At 51.0% G+C, this 15,685-nt stretch overlaps 1 protein-coding gene across 1 annotated transcript in view; it reads right to left on the minus strand.

Annotated features, from left to right (window-relative positions):
* Positions 1-15,685, minus strand: part of PLB1 (phospholipase B1) — a 202,450-nt gene that overhangs the window by 100,480 nt on the left and 86,285 nt on the right. The window contains exons 19-22 of the mRNA XM_040347863.1: positions 12,055-12,155; positions 6,988-7,069; positions 4,630-4,734; positions 574-669 (exon numbers count right to left, since the gene is read on the minus strand). Coding sequence (XP_040203797.1) covers positions 574-669; positions 4,630-4,734; positions 6,988-7,069; positions 12,055-12,155 — 384 coding nt within the window. The remainder of the gene's footprint in view (positions 1-573; positions 670-4,629; positions 4,735-6,987; positions 7,070-12,054; positions 12,156-15,685) is intronic.

Raw genomic sequence — 15,685 nt, forward strand, 5'->3', positions numbered from 1 at the left:
TGTTTATAAACAATGTTACTTTGTATCTCTCTATCTCCTGTCTGATCAATGTTTATAAACAATGTTACTTTGTATCTCTCTATCTCCTGTCTGATCAATGTTTATAAACAATGTTTCTTTGTATCTCTCTATCTCCCGTCTGATCAATGTTTATAAACAATGTTACTTTGTATCTCTCTATCTCCCGTCTGATCAATGTTTATAAACAATGTTACTTTGTATCTCTCTATCTCCTGTCTGATCAATGTTTATAAACAATGTTACTTTGTATCTCTATCTCCCGTCTGATCAATGTTTATAAACAATGTTACTTTGTATCTCTCTATCTCCCGTCTGATCAATGTTTATAAACAATGTTACTTTGTATCTCTCTATCTCCCGTCTGATCAATGTTTATAAACAATGTTACTTTGTATCTCTCTATCTCCGTCTGATCAATGTTTATAAACAATGTTACTTTGTATCTCTATCTCCTGTCTGATCAATGTTTATAAACAATGTTTCTTTGTATCTCATTTCCAGGAACAGAAGGATAAACAGACCAGGACGTGACAGAACGGTAAATGATCTCACCATGTTTTTCCATAAGCCGAGGGCGCTCTGAGCGTGAGCCTTTGGGCCGAAATGGAAGCAGTCGGGCGCCATGAACGATCGGTCAGGAACTCCCTCCTGCATGTAAAACAGAAAATCAGTGTCAGCGGCGACTCCAAACATAAATGATCGAATGTAACGATCAGTAACCTGCATATTCCGTCCAATAGAGAGAGAGAGCATGCTCCTCAGAAGTCTCACGTTATGTCAGAGACACAATCTGATTGGAAGGGAGACGGCCAATCACATTGCTCTATTAGAGACACTACAAGGGATGATCCAGAATATAGAATGGAGGGACCGCGTCCTGAGCAGGAAGCTCCGCCTATTTCGCAGAATCAGCGTCACCGCGGGTATCCGTGACATTCTGCAAAAAATAAAGCGGAGCTCCACCCAAAAAAAGGAACTTCCGCTTTTCGGACCCTCCCCCCCTCCGGTGTCACATTTGGCACCTTTCAGGGCGGAGGGGGGGGGCAGTTACCTGTCTAATACAGGTATTTGCTCCAACTTCCGGGCATAGATACCCGAGCCACCCACGGGTATCTACGCCACTTCTGGGCGCCTTCTCTGTCCCTCCCGCTGTCTTCTGGGAGACACACAGGTCCCCGAAGACCAGTTAGCATAGCGCAGCGAGAGTCGCGCATAAGCAGTAGGGAACCAGGAAGTGAAGCCTCAAGGTCCTGTTACAGAAGATGGCAGCGGCAGGAGAGATCGGCTTCGGGTGGCGACATCGCGGGCGCCCTGGACGGGTAAGTTTCCTTATTTTAAAGGTCAGCAGCTGCAGTGTTTGTAGCTCCTGACTTAAAAAAAATAAAGATGGCGGACCTCCGCTTTAACCGGTTAAGGACCGCCTCCTGGAGATTTAAGTCGGCAAAATGGTGCGGCTGGGCAGATTAATGTATATTTACGTCACTTTGAAAAGCCCGCCGTGCCAGGGGGGGAAGGAACCCCCTTGCCGTGAGCTGTGTGACCGTGCCCACGGGACCCGCGGACTCGATTGACCGCTGGTGTCCCGCGATCGGGTCACAGAGCCGCAAAACGGGGAGGTGTCAGTGTAAACACAACATCTCCCCGTTCTGCCTAGTGACACAACTCTGATCGCCTGTTCCCTGTCATCGGGAACAGCGATCAGTGACGTGTCACTCGTAGCCACGCCCCCTAACAGTTAGAATCACTCCCTAGGACACACTTAACCCCTTCCCCGCCCCCTAGGGATTAACCCCTTCCCTGCCAGTGTCAAAAAATAGAGCGACAATTTAAAAAAAATATATATATATATATATATTTTTAACTTTTTCCTATAATAAATATCCCAAAAAAGATATAGTTTTTTTCCCCTCAGTTTAGGGCGATACGTATTCTTCTACATATTTTTCGTAAAAAAAAAATCGCAATAAGCGTTTATCGATCGGTTTGTGCAAAAGTTATAGCGTCTACAAAATAGGGGATAGTTTTATGGCATTTTTATTATTATTATTTTTTACTAGTAATGGCGGCGATCAGCGATTTTTATGGTGACTGCGACATTATGGCGGACACATGGGCCACTTTTGACGCCATTTTGGGACCATTGTCATTTATACAGCGATCAGTGCTATAAAAAACTGTTAGGGGGCGTGGCTTGCCATGACACGTCACTGATCGCTGCTCCAGATGACAGGGGAACATTCGATCAGTGACATGTCAGGGGGAAGGACGGGGAGATGTTGTGTTCTTCAGCTCTGTGATCCGATCGCGGGAAGCACCGGCGGACATCGAGTCCGCGGGCACGGAGCTCGGGCAGGAAATTAAAGGGGACGTGTATATATATATATATATATATATATACGCCTATTTGCCCAGCCGCGCCATTCTGTCGATGTAAATCTGCGTGCGGCGGCCCTTAAGCGGTTAGAATTGCACAGATCGGCGGTGCTCACCCCACGCCTTGGAATATCTTCGGGATCTTCTATTCTATAGATTTGTGTACTTTGTATCTCTCCGTCCTTCACTAATCACAATAGATAACAAGATGTGATAAAACGGCTATTAAGCTCCATTATGTAGATATAAGGCTCTCGCCTTCCATCCGTACCACCCCTCTGTCACCCGCTGGAGGGAATCGATGGGACTTTGGTGTATTTTTATTAGTTTTATGTTATTATCTATTTTACCTGAAAGTCATTTCTATGCGGTTTTCACCGCCACACTCACATTCCATCTAAGAAAGAGAATTCTGTAGTCTAGGACGGGGATCTCCAAACTCTCCAAGCAAATTACTGTCTTTCAGGCTTTAGGGGGACCGGATTGTGTCCGCTGGGAGTAGAAAATGCTCCGGCATCAGTGCCCCATCATTGGGTTTAATGGGTGCAATAGTGCCCCATTGTTGGTATCAAAAAGTAGAAAAGTGCCCCACTGATGGTGCCAGTAGGGAACGGTGCTCCATCATTGGTATCAATTGGTGGAATACTGTAGTGCCCCAAAGACCAGAGGTCCTCCCCCTTTACATTAGAGGTCCTCCTCCTTTACATCAGAGGTCCTCCACCCTTTACATCAGAGGTCCTCCCATCACATTAGGGGTCCTCCACCCTTTAAATCAGAGGCCCTCCCTTCACATCAGAGGTCCTCCACCCTTTACATCAGAGGTCCTCCCATCACATTAGGGGTCCTCCACCCTTTACATCAGAGTTCCCCTTTACATCAGAGGTCCTCCACCTCTTACATCAGAGGTCCTCCACCCTTCACATCAGAGGTCCTCCACCCTTCACATCAGAGGTCCTCCACCCTTCACATCAGAGGTCCTCCACCCTTCACATCAGAGGTCCTCCACCCTTCACATCAGAGGTCCTCCACCCTTCACATCAGAGGTCCTCCACCCTTCACATCAGAGGTCCTCCCTTCACATTAGGGGTCCTCCACCCCTTACACCAGAGGTCCTCCACCCTTTACATCAGAGGTCCTCCACCCTTCACATCAGAGGTCCTCCACCCTTTACATCAGAGGTCCTCCACCCTTTACATCAGAGGTCCTCCACCCTTCACATCAGAGGTCCTCCACCCTTTACATCAGAGGTCCTCCAACCCTTACATCAGAGGTCCCCCTTACATCAGAGGTCCCCCTTACATCAGAGGTCCTCCACCCCTTACATCAGAGGTCCCCTTTACATCAGAGGTCCTCCACCCCTTACATCAGAGGTCCCCTTTACATCAGAGGTCCTCCCTTCACATTAGGGGTCCTCCACCCCTTACATCAGAGGTCCTCCACCCTTTACATCAGAGGTCCTCCACCCTTCACATCAGAGGTCCTCCACCCTTTACATCAGAGGTCCTCCAACCCTTACATCAGAGGTCCCCCTTACATCAGAGGTCCCCCTTAAATCAGAGGTCCTCCACCCCTTACATCAGAGGTCCCCTTTACATCAGAGATCCTCCACCCCTTACATCAGAGGTCCCCTTTACATCAGAGGTCCTCCCTTCACATTAGGGGTCCTCCACCCTTTACATCAGAGGTCCCCCTTACATCAGAGGTCCTCCACCCCTTACATCAGAGGTCCCCTTTACATCAGAGGTCCTCCCTTCACATTAGGGGTCCTCCACCCATTACATCAGAGGTCCCCTTTACATCAGAGGTCCTCCCCCCTTTACATCAGAGTTCCACCTTTTCATCATAGATCCTCCCTTTTCAAAATGGTCCCCTCTTTACATGAGAGGTCCTTCCTTCACACCCCCCCCCCCCCACACACACACTCTTCTTCCTCACACGAGAAGGCCCCATGACATCAAAGCTCCCCTTCCATCTCAGTCACTCTTTTGCTCAAGAAGCCCCCCCAACACATCATTATTGCTGTGGGCCGGGTAAAATATTGTGGTGGCCCAGATGTAGCCCCCGGGCCATAATTAGGAGACCCCTTGGTTTAAACAATAAAACAGAATCCCCCCTATAACTTATATAAGTAGTGTCCTAGAGATGAGAGATCTGCCATTGGATACAATCTATAGAAAAGTGTCTGACATTTGGAGGGATTCAGCCGCCTCCTCCTATCACGTCAGAGTTACTTACCGGAGTTACAGGAATCTCCAGATTTTCCAAAAACGGCTGAATGACGACGGTGAAATCCTCGGCGGTGTCGTACAATCCGGTGCCCACCAACTGGTGGGTCATTTCCTGAAAGGACATTGTGACATTTAACCTTCATTTCTCCTCTAGTGCTGAAGAAAATGATATGGAGCAAAAAGGAGGAAAATAGAGAGACCCCCCCAAACCTCAAGAGGTACGCACAGGGACGAAACTTGTCTGGCGTCCCCATACAGACAATAGAGAACTACTAAGAGTCGGACTTTTATCCCAATTTGTAGCCATACATTTCAGTACATAGGTGGTCTATACACTCATCCATAGTGAGAAATGAGTGAATCACGAGAAGACTGAAGGGGAGAAGTAGACAGAGATTTGCGGGTCGTCAGCATGGAGGTGGTATTGGAAGCCATGCAAGGCTATCAAGTGGCCCATGATTAGGTAGCAGTGGCAGTGCATCTATAGAGGGCGCAGGAGCTCCGCCCCCCTCTCTCCTGCACCCCTCAATCCACAATAGATAGATTCAGGCATTGCATGAATCTATCCATTGTCGCCGCTGCCGCCCCCTGTTCAGGTGTCCGGCCCCTTGTCGGGCGCTGGGAATATGAATTACAGCAGCGGGTGTGTTTTGGAAGCGCCTGATTAGAGCCAGAGGCTCTAATAGGCTTCCAAAATGGTAAGCAGCGGGCGCACTGCTGTGTGTTCACTGCTTACACAGTGCTGGGTTAAGGAAGCGAATACATCGTTTACCTAACACAGACCCGCCTCTCAGCCAATCAGATGCACCGGGTCTGTGATACCCGTCACCTGATTGGCTGAAGCGACATACGATGTGATTGGACGCCTAGCAGGTGTCCAATCACAGCGCCACAGCATCACTGTGTCCTAGCAGAAGACGGAAGAGGACGAGAGAAGGGAGAACACATGGAGGACTCGAAGGACAGCGCTGACCCGAGATAGGAAAGTGCCGGCGGGGGTGGGGGGGCTTTTCACTGGTGGCATTTGATTGGGCAAACTGCCAACACTCAAGTGGCATTTGATGGGGGAAACTGGCAGCACACTGGTGGCATTTGATGGGGCAAACTGGCAGCACACTGGCAGCAATCGATGGGCACACTCTGGCAGAACACTGGTGGCAATTAATGGGGCAAACTGGCAGCACACTGGTGGCATTTGATGGGGCAAGCTGGCAGCACACTGGCGGCATTTTATTGGGCAAACTGGCAGCACACTGGTGGCATTTGATGGGGCAAACTGGCAGCACACTGGTGGCATTTGATGGGGCAAACTGGCAGCACACTGGCAGCAATCGATGGGCACACTCTGGCAGAACACTGGTGGCAATTTATGGGGCAAACTGGCAGCACACTGGTGGCATTTGTGGCATGTTGAGGAAGAGGAGCGGGTGGAACATGTTGAGGAGGAGGAACGGGTGGAACATGTTGAGGAAGAGGAGCGGGTGGAACATGTTGAGGAGGAGGAGCGGGTGGAACATGTTGAGGAGGAGGAGTGGGTGGAACATGTTGAGGAGGAGGAGTGGGTGGAACATGTTGAGGAGGAGGAGCGGGTGGAACATGTTGAGGAGGAGGAGCGGGTGGAACATGTTGAGGAGGAGGAGTGGGTGGAACATGTTGAGGAGGAGGAGTGGGTGGAACATGTTGAGGAGGAGGAGTGGGTGGAACATGTTGAGGAGGAGGAGCGGGTGGAACATGTTGAGGAGGAGGAGCGGGTGGAACATGTTGAGGAGGAGGAGCAGGTGGAGTATTTTGGAGGAGGAGCGGGTGGAGTATTTTGGAGGAGGAGCGGGTGGAATATTTTGGAGGAGGAGCGGGTGGAACATGTTGAGGAGGAGGAGCGGGTGGAATATTTTGGAGGAGGAGCGGGTGGAATATGTTGGAGGAGGAGCGGGTGGAACATGTTGAGGAGGAGGAGCGGGTGGAATATTTTGGAGGAGGAGCGGGTGGAACATGTTGAGGAGGAGGAGCGGGTGGAACATGTTGAGGAGGAGGAGCGGGTGGAACATGTTGAGGAGGAGGACCGGGAGGAATATTTTGGAGGAGGAGCAGGTGGAACATGTTGAGGAGGAGGAGCGGGTGGAACATGTTGAGGAGGAGGACCGGGAGGAATATTTTGGAGGAGGAGCGGGTGGAATATTTTGGAGGAGGAGCGGGTGGTCAACTGTGTCAAAGGCGGCAGAAAGATCCAATAGTAAGTAATAAGTACAGAATACAAGAAGAAGAATATGGAACAGCAAACATATGAAAGTCTCCTCCGGATCTTGGAAACACATGGGACTTTCCCTCTAATGAAGGGCGAATGTTGGGATTTGTTTCGCACGCTTACCTTGTACTGCTTATTGAAACTTCTGAGAACTTCGATTTCCGTTGAGCCTTCCGGATAATCCACCACACAGTCACACAGCGCACTGCCAAGAGACACAATATTACTTCTTCACAGACGGCCAGAAGATCGGAACATTCATAGAAAGATCGTTCCTCAGAACATTCGATCTTTCCTTCAATGAAAGGCCCTAAAATCTGTCAGGGTGTCATTGTTCTGGATCCCCCAAGTGTCAGGGTGTCATTGTTCTGGATCCCCCAAGTGTCAGGGTGTCATTGTTCTGGGCCCCCAAGTGTCAGGGTGTCATTGTTCTGGGCCCCCAAGTGTCAGGGTGTCATTGTTCTGGGGCCCCCAAGTGTCAGGGTGCCATTGTTCTGAACCCCCCCAAGTGTCAGGGTGTCATTGTTCTGGATCCCCCAAGTGTCAGGGTGTCATTGTTCTGGGCCCCCAAGTGTCAGGGTGTCATTGTTCTGGGACCCCCAAGTGTCAGGGTGCCATTGTTCTGAACCCCCCCAAGTGTCAGGGTGTCATTGTTCTGGACCCCCAAGTGTCAGGGTGTCATTGTTCTGGACCCCCAAGTGTCAGGGTGTCATTGTTCTGGGACCCCCAAGTGTCAGGGTGTCATTGTTCTGGATCCCCAAGTGTCAGGGTGTCATTGTTCTGGGCCCCCAAGTGTCAGGGTGTCATTGTTCTGGGACCCCCAAGTGTCAGGGTGTCATTGTTCTAGACCCCCAAGTGTCAGGGTGTCATTGTTCTGGGACCCCCAAGTGTCAGGGTGTCATTGTTCTGGGACCCCCAAGTGTCAGGGTGTCATTGTTCTGGGCCCCCCAAGTGTCAGGGTGTCATTGTTCTGGGACCCCCAAGTGTCAGGGTGTCATTGTTCTGGGACCCCCAAGTGTCAGGGTGTCATTGTTCTGGGGCCCCCAAGTGTCAGGGTGTCATTGTTCTGGACCCCCAAGTGTCAGGATGTCATTGTTCTGGACCCCCAAGTGTCAGGGTGTCATTGTTCTGGACCCCCAAGTGTCAGGGTGTCATTGTTCTGGACCCCCAAGTGTCAGGGTGTCATTGTTCTGGGACCCCCAAGTGTCAGTGTGTCATTGTTCTGGGACCCCCAAGTGTCAGGGTGTCATTGTTCTGGGACCCCCAAGTGTCAGGGTGTCATTGTTCTGGGACCCCCAAGTGTCAGGGTGCCATTGTTCTGAACCCCCCCAAGTGTCAGGGTGTCATTGTTCTGGATCCCCCAAGTGTCAGGGTGTCATTGTTCTGGGCCCCCAAGTGTCAGGGTGTCATTGTTCTGGGACCCCCAAGTGTCAGGGTGCCATTGTTCTGAACCCCCCCAAGTGTCAGGGTGTCATTGTTCTGGACCCCCAAGTGTCAGGGTGTCATTGTTCTGGACCCCCAAGTGTCAGGGTGTCATTGTTCTGGGACCCCCAAGTGTCAGGGTGTCATTGTTCTGGATCCCCAAGTGTCAGGGTGTCATTGTTCTGGGCCCCCAAGTGTCAGGGTGTCATTGTTCTGGGACCCCCAAGTGTCAGGGTGTCATTGTTCTAGACCCCCAAGTGTCAGGGTGTCATTGTTCTGGGACCCCCAAGTGTCAGGGTGTCATTGTTCTGGGACCCCCAAGTGTCAGGGTGTCATTGTTCTGAACCCCCCAAGTGTCAGGGTGTCATTGTTCTGGGACCCCCAAGTGTCAGGGTGTCATTGTTCTGGGACCCCCAAGTGTCAGGGTGTCATTGTTCTGGGGCCCCCAAGTGTCAGGGTGTCATTGTTCTGGACCCCCAAGTGTCAGGATGTCATTGTTCTGGACCCCCAAGTGTCAGGGTGTCATTGTTCTGGACCCCCAAGTGTCAGGGTGTCATTGTTCTGGACCCCCAAGTGTCAGGGTGTCATTGTTCTGGGACCCCCAAGTGTCAGTGTGTCATTGTTCTGGGACCCCCAAGTGTCAGGGTGTCATTGTTCTGGGACCCCCAAGTGTCAGGGTGTCATTGTTCTGGGACCCCCAAGTGTCAGGGTGTCATTGTTCTGGGACCCCCAAGTGTCAGGGTGTCATTGTTCTGGGACCCCCAAGTGTCAGGGTGTCATTGTTCTGGGACCCCCAAGTGTCAGTGTCATTGTTCTGGGACCCCCAAGTGTCAGGGTGTCATTGTTCTGGACCCCCAAGTGTCAGGGTGTCATTGTTCTGGGACCCCAAGTGTCAGGGTGTCATTGTTCTGGACCCCCAAGTGTCAGGGTGTCATTGTTCTGGACCCCCAAGTGTCAGTGTGTCATTGTTCTGGACCCCCAAGTGTCAGGGTGTCATTGTTCTGGACCCCCAAGTGTCAGTGTGTCATTGTTCTGGACCCCCAAGTGTCAGGGTGTCATTGTTCTGGATCCTCAAGTGTCAGGGTGTCATTGTTCTGGGACCCCAAGTGTCAGGGTGTCATTGTTCTGGGACCCCAAGTGTCAGGGTGTCATTGTTCTGGGACCCCCAAGTGTCAGGGTGTCATTGTTCTGGGACCCCCAAGTGTCAGGGTGTCATTGTTCTGGGATCCCCAAGTGTCAGTGTGTCATTGTTCTGGACCCCCAAGTGTCAGGGTGTCATTGTTCTGGGGCCCCCAAGTGTCAGGGTGTCATTGTTCTGGGACCCCAAGTGTCAGGGTGTCATTGTTCTGGACCCCGAGTGTCAGTGTGTCATTGTTCTGGACCCCCAAGTGTCAGTGTGTCATTGTTCTGGGACCCCAAGTGTCAGTGTGTCATTGTTCTGGGACCCCCCAAGTGTCAGGGTGTCATTGTTCTGGATCCCTACGTGTCAGTGTGTCATTGTTCTGGGACCCCCAAGTGTCAGGGTGTCATTGTTCTGGGACCCCAAGTGTCAGGGTGTCATTGTTCTGGGACCCCCAAGTGTCAGGGTGTCATTGTTCTGGACCCCCAAGTGTCAGTGTGTCATTGTTCTGGACCCCCAAGTGTCAGGGTGTCATTGTTCTGGGGATCCCCAAGTGTCAGGGTGTCATTGTTCTGGACCCCCAAGTGTCAGTGTGTCATTGTTCTGGACCCCCAAGTGTCAGGGTGTCATTGTTATGGACCCCCAAGTGTCAGGGTGTCATTGTTATGGATCCCCAAGTGTCAGTGTGTCATTGTTCTGGACCCCCAAGTGTCAGTGTGTCATTGTTCTGGGACCCCCAAGTGTCAGGGTGTCATTGTTCTGGCCCCCCAAGTGTCAGGGTGTCATTGTTCTGGGGCCCCCAAGTGTCAGGGTGTCATTGTTCTGGGACCCCCAAGTGTCAGTGTGTCATTGTTCTGGGACCCCCAAGTGTCAGTGTGTCATTGTTCTGGGACCCCCAAGTGTCAGGGTGTCATTGTTCTGGGATCCCAAGTGTCAGGGTGTCATTGTTCTGGGACCCCCAAGTGTCAGGGTGTCATTGTTCTGGACCCCCAAGTGTCAGGGTGTCATTGTTCTGGGACCCCAAGTGTCAGGGTGTCATTGTTCTGGGACCTCCAAGTGTCAGTGTGTCATTGTTCTGGGACCCCCAAGTGTCAGTGTGTCATTGTTCTGGGACCCCCAAGTGTCAGGGTGTCATTGTTCTGGGACCCCCAAGTGTCAGGGTGTCATTGTTCTGGGACCCCCAAGTGTCAGGGTGTCATTGTTCTGGATCCCCAAGTGTCAGGGTGTCATTGTTCTGGGACCCCCAAGTGTCAGGGTGTCATTGTTCTGGGGCCCCCAAGTGTCAGGGTGTCATTGTTCTGGGGCCCCCAAGTGTCAGGGTGTCATTGTTCTGGGACCCCCAAGTGTCAGGGTGTCATTGTTCTGGACCCCCAAGTGTCAGGGTGTCATTGTTCTGGACCCCCAAGTGTCAGGGTGTCATTGTTCTGGGACCCCCAAGTGTCGGGGTGTCATTGTTCTGGGACCCCCAAGTGTCAGGGTGTCATTGTTCTGGGACTCCCAAGTGTCAGGGTGTCATTGTTCTGGGACCCCCAAGTGTCAGGGTGTCATTGTTCTGGATCCCCAAGTGTCAGGGTGTCATTGTTCTGGGACCCCCAAGTGTCAGGGTGTCATTGTTCTGGATCCCCAAGTGTCAGTGTGTCATTGTTCTGGGACCCCCAAGTGTCAGGGTGTCATTGTTCTGGCCCCCCAAGTGTCAGGGTGTCATTGTTCTGGACCCCCAAGTGTCAGGGTGTCATTGTTCTGGGACTCTCAAGTGTCAGGGTGTCATTGTTCTGGGACCCCCAAGTGTCAGGGTGTCATTGTTCTGGGACCCCCAAGTGTCAGGGTGTCATTGTTCTGGGATCCCCAAGTGTCAGGGTGTCATTGTTCTGGGATCCCCAAGTGTCAGTGTGTCATTGTTCTGGACCCCCAAGTGTCAGGGTGTCATTGTTCTGGGGCCCCCAAGTGTCAGGGTGTCATTGTTCTGGGACTCCCAAGTGTCAGGGTGTCATTGTTCTGGGACCCCCAAGTGTCAGGGTGTCATTGTTCTGGATCCCCAAGTGTCAGGGTGTCATTGTTCTGGGACCCCCAAGTGTCAGGGTGTCATTGTTCTGGGACCCCCAAGTGTCAGGGTGTCATTGTTCTGGGACCCCCAAGTGTCAGGGTGTCATTGTTCTGGGACCCCCAAGTATCAGGGGGTCATTGTTCTGGGACCCCCAAGTGTCAGGGTGTCATTGTTCTGGACCCCCAAGTGTCAGGGTGTCATTGTTCTGGGACCCCCAAGTGTCAGTGTGTCATTGTTCTGGGACCCCCAAGTGTCAGGGTGTCATTGTTCTGGGACCCCAAGTGTCAGGGTGTCATTGTTCTGGGACCCCCAAGTGTCAGGGTGTCATTGTTCTGTGGCCCCCAAGTGTCAGGGTGTCATTGTTCTGGGACCCCCAAGTGTCAGTGTGTCATTGTTCTGGGACCCCCAAGTGTCAGGGTGTCATTGTTCTGGACCCCCAAGTGTCAGGGTGTCATTGTTCTGGGACCCCCAAGTGTCAGTGTGTCATTGTTCTGGGACCCCCAAGTGTCAGGGTGTCATTGTTCTGGGACCCCAAGTGTCAGGGTGTCATTGTTCTGGGACCCCCAAGTGTCAGGGGGTCACACGGGTACTGAGGTTTCCTCACCTCATCATTCTCCGGGGACAGTGAGTTCTCTCATCGTCATACAGGCCCTTCAATGGTATAATATCCAGAATAGTCACCAAATTCACAAACAGTCTTGGAACCTGAAGAGAGAAAAGTAGACGAGTAAAACTAATGCAGCGAGGGAGAGTCGACACTCGCAACCCGAGTCAGAATGAAAAAAAAAAGTTGCTCGCAAATCAAAACGCTCTCAAACCAAGTTACTCTTAAACCAAGGTTCCCCTGTACCACATTGCTTACTCCAGATAATATAAACACACTGGGGTAGATTCAGGTAGAAATTGCGCCTGTGTAACCATAGTTACGCAGCGCAATTGCTTACTTGCGCCGGCGTAATGACTTCTCCTGATTCAGGAACCTCGTTACGCCGACTGCAGCCTAAGATCTGCGTGGCATAAGGCTCTTATGCCCTCATATCTTAGGCTGCATTCTTGCGATGGCTGCTAGGTGGCGTTCCCGTTGTGGTCAGCGTATAGTATGCAAATTGCATACTAACGCCGATTCACAACGTTACGCGAGCCCTGCGTACGCAGTTTACGTAGTTTGCGTACGTCGGATTTCGCGTAAGGCTGCACATTCTAAAAGCAGGGGCAGCCAATGCTAAGGATACCCGTCGTTCCCGCGTCGCGAGGTTTAAATTTTACGTTGTTTGCGTAAGTGAATCGTGAATGGCGCTGGACGCCATTCACGTTCACTTTGAAGCAAATGACGTCCTTGCGACGTCATTTGCCGCAATGCACGTCGGGAAACTTTCCCGACGGAGCATGCGCCCTACGCTCGGCGCCGGAACGCGCCTAATTTAAATGATTCCCGCCCCCTACGGGATCATTTAAATTGCGCGCGCTTACGCCGGGCATTTTGCCGGAGCGCCCACGCAATTTACGGAGCTACTGCTCCGTGAATCGCGGGTAGCGCAGAAAATTTGCGGGGGCGCAGGGCAAAAACGGTGCCCTGCGCCTACGTAAAAATTGCGCAAGGCTACCTGAATCTGGGCCACTGACTTGTGTGACGTGCCTTTTAACCGCTTGCCGACCGCCGCACGTCCTTATACGTCGGCAGAATGGCACGGCTGGGCAAATCGGCGTTTAATTTGCCGCAGCGTGGTCGTGCACGGATCACTGCACACGACCCCGGCGTGAGCTCCGTGCCCACGGGACCCGCAGACTCGATGTCCGCCGGGGTCCCGCCATTGTGTCACAGGGCTGAAGAACGGGGAGGTGTCAGTGTAAACACAACAACAACCCGCCCTTCCCCTGACATGTCACTGATCGTCTGTTCCCTGTCATCGGGAGCAGCGATCCGTGACGTGTCACTCGTAACCACGCCCCCTAACCGTTAGAATCACTCCCTAAGACACACTTAACCCCTTCAGCGCCCCCCTACTGGTTAACCCCCATTCACTGCCAGTGTCATTTTTACAGTAATCAGTGCATATCTATAGCGCTGATCGCTGTATAAATGTGAACGGTCCCAAAAATGTGTCAAAAGATGTGTCCGCCGCAATGTCGCAGTCACGATAAAAATCGCTGATCGCCGCCATTACTAGTAAAAAAAATGAATAATTAAAATGCCATAAAACTATCCCCTATTTTGTAGACGCTATATATAACGTTTGCGCAAAACCAATCAATAAACGCTTATTGCGTGTTTTTTTTTACCAAAAATATGTAGAAGAATACGTATCTGAGGGAAATTTTTATTTTTTTTATATATTTTTGGGGAATATTTATAATAGCAAAAAAAATTGATTATTTTTTTCAAAATTGTCGCTCTATTTTTGTTTATAGCGCCAAAAATAAAAAACGCAGAGGTGATCAAATACCACCAAAAAGAAATCTCTATTTGTGGGGAAAAAGGACGTCAAATTCCGAGGAATTAAACAAATTTATGTTAAAGAATGAAACAAAACAATTATTTTTTTTGTCTAATCAATAAACGCTTATTGGGATTTTTATTTATTTTTTTTACAAAAAATATGGGGCCAGATTCACGAACAATTACGGCGGCGTAACGTATCCCCTTTACGTTACTCCGCCGCAAGTTTTCGTTGTAAGTGCTTGATTCACAAAGCACTTGCGGCGGCGTAGCGTAAAGCCGTCAGGCGTACGCCTGTCGGATCTTAGCCAAAAGCCGTCGTATCTTGTTTGTGAATTACAAATAAAGATACGACGCGGCAAATTTGAAAATACGCCGGAGTATCAGCAGATATTCCGGCGTACTTTTTTTGTGAATCTGGCCCATGTAGCGCAATATATATGGACTTAAATTTGATGAAGAAATTCGGATCTTAGGATGCAATACTTTGGCGACCGCTGGGTGGAGTTTGCGTCGTTTTCCGCGTCGGGTATGCAAATTAACTGTTTACGGCGATCCACGAAGGTACGTGCGTTCGTCGCATTCTCTTACGGGAGGAGATCGTAGACAGGAGGAGATCGTAGACAGGAGGAGATCGTAGACAGGAGGAGATCGTAGACAGGAGGAGATCGTAGACAGGAGGTGATACGTAGACAGGAGGTGATACGTAGACAGGAGGAGATCGTAGACAGGAGGTGATACGTAGACAGGAGGTGATCGTAGACAGGAGGTGATCGTAGACAGGTGGGAATCGTAGACAGGAGGAGATCGTAGACAGGAGGAGATCGTAGACAGGAGGCGATCGTAGACAGGAGGAGATCGTAGACAGGAGGAGATACGTAGACAGGAGGAGATCGTAGACAGGAGGAGATCGTAGACAGGAGGAGATCGTAGACAGGAGGAGATCGTAGACAGGAGGTGATCGTAGACAGGAGGAGATCGTAGACAGGAGGAGATCGTAGACAGGAGGTGATCGTAGAACGGTGATCGTAGACAGGAGGAGATCGTAGACAGGAGGTGATCGTAGACAGGAGGAGATCGTAGACAGGAGGAGATCGTAGACAGGAGGAGATCGTAGACAGGAGGTGATTGTAGACAGGAGGAGATCGTAGACAGGAGGAGATCGTAGACAGGAGGAGATCGTAGACAGGGGGTGATCGTAGACAGGAGGAGATCGTAGACAGGAGGAGATACGTAGACAGGAGGAGATCGTAGACAAGACGAGATCGTAGACAGGAGGAGATCGTAGACAGGAGGAGATCGTAGACAGGAGGAGATACGTAGACAGGAGGAGATACGTAGACAGGAGGAGATCGTAGACAAGACGAGATCGTAGACAGGAGGAGATCGTAGACAGGAGGAGATCGTAGACAGGAAGTGATACGTAGACAGGAGGTGATACGTAGACAGGAGGAGATCGTAGACAGGAGGTGATCGTAGACAGGAGGAGATCGTAGACAGGGGGTGATCATAGACAGGAGGTGATCGTAGACAGGAGGAGATCAGAGACAGGAGGTGATCGTAGACAGGAGGAGATCGTAGACAGGAGGTGATCGTAGACAGGAGGAGATCGTAGACAGGAGGTGATACGTAGACAGGAGGAGATCGTAGACAGGAGGAGATACGTAGACAGGAGGTGATCGTAGACAGGAGGAGATCGTAGACAGGAGGAGATACGTAGACAGGAGGTGATCGTAGACAGGAGGAGATCGTAGACAGGAGGAGATACGTAGACAGGAGGAGATCGTAGACAGGAGGT

Source organism: Rana temporaria, chromosome 4 (assembly GCF_905171775.1).
Source record: "Rana temporaria chromosome 4, aRanTem1.1, whole genome shotgun sequence".
NCBI lineage: Eukaryota > Metazoa > Chordata > Amphibia > Anura > Ranidae > Rana > Rana temporaria.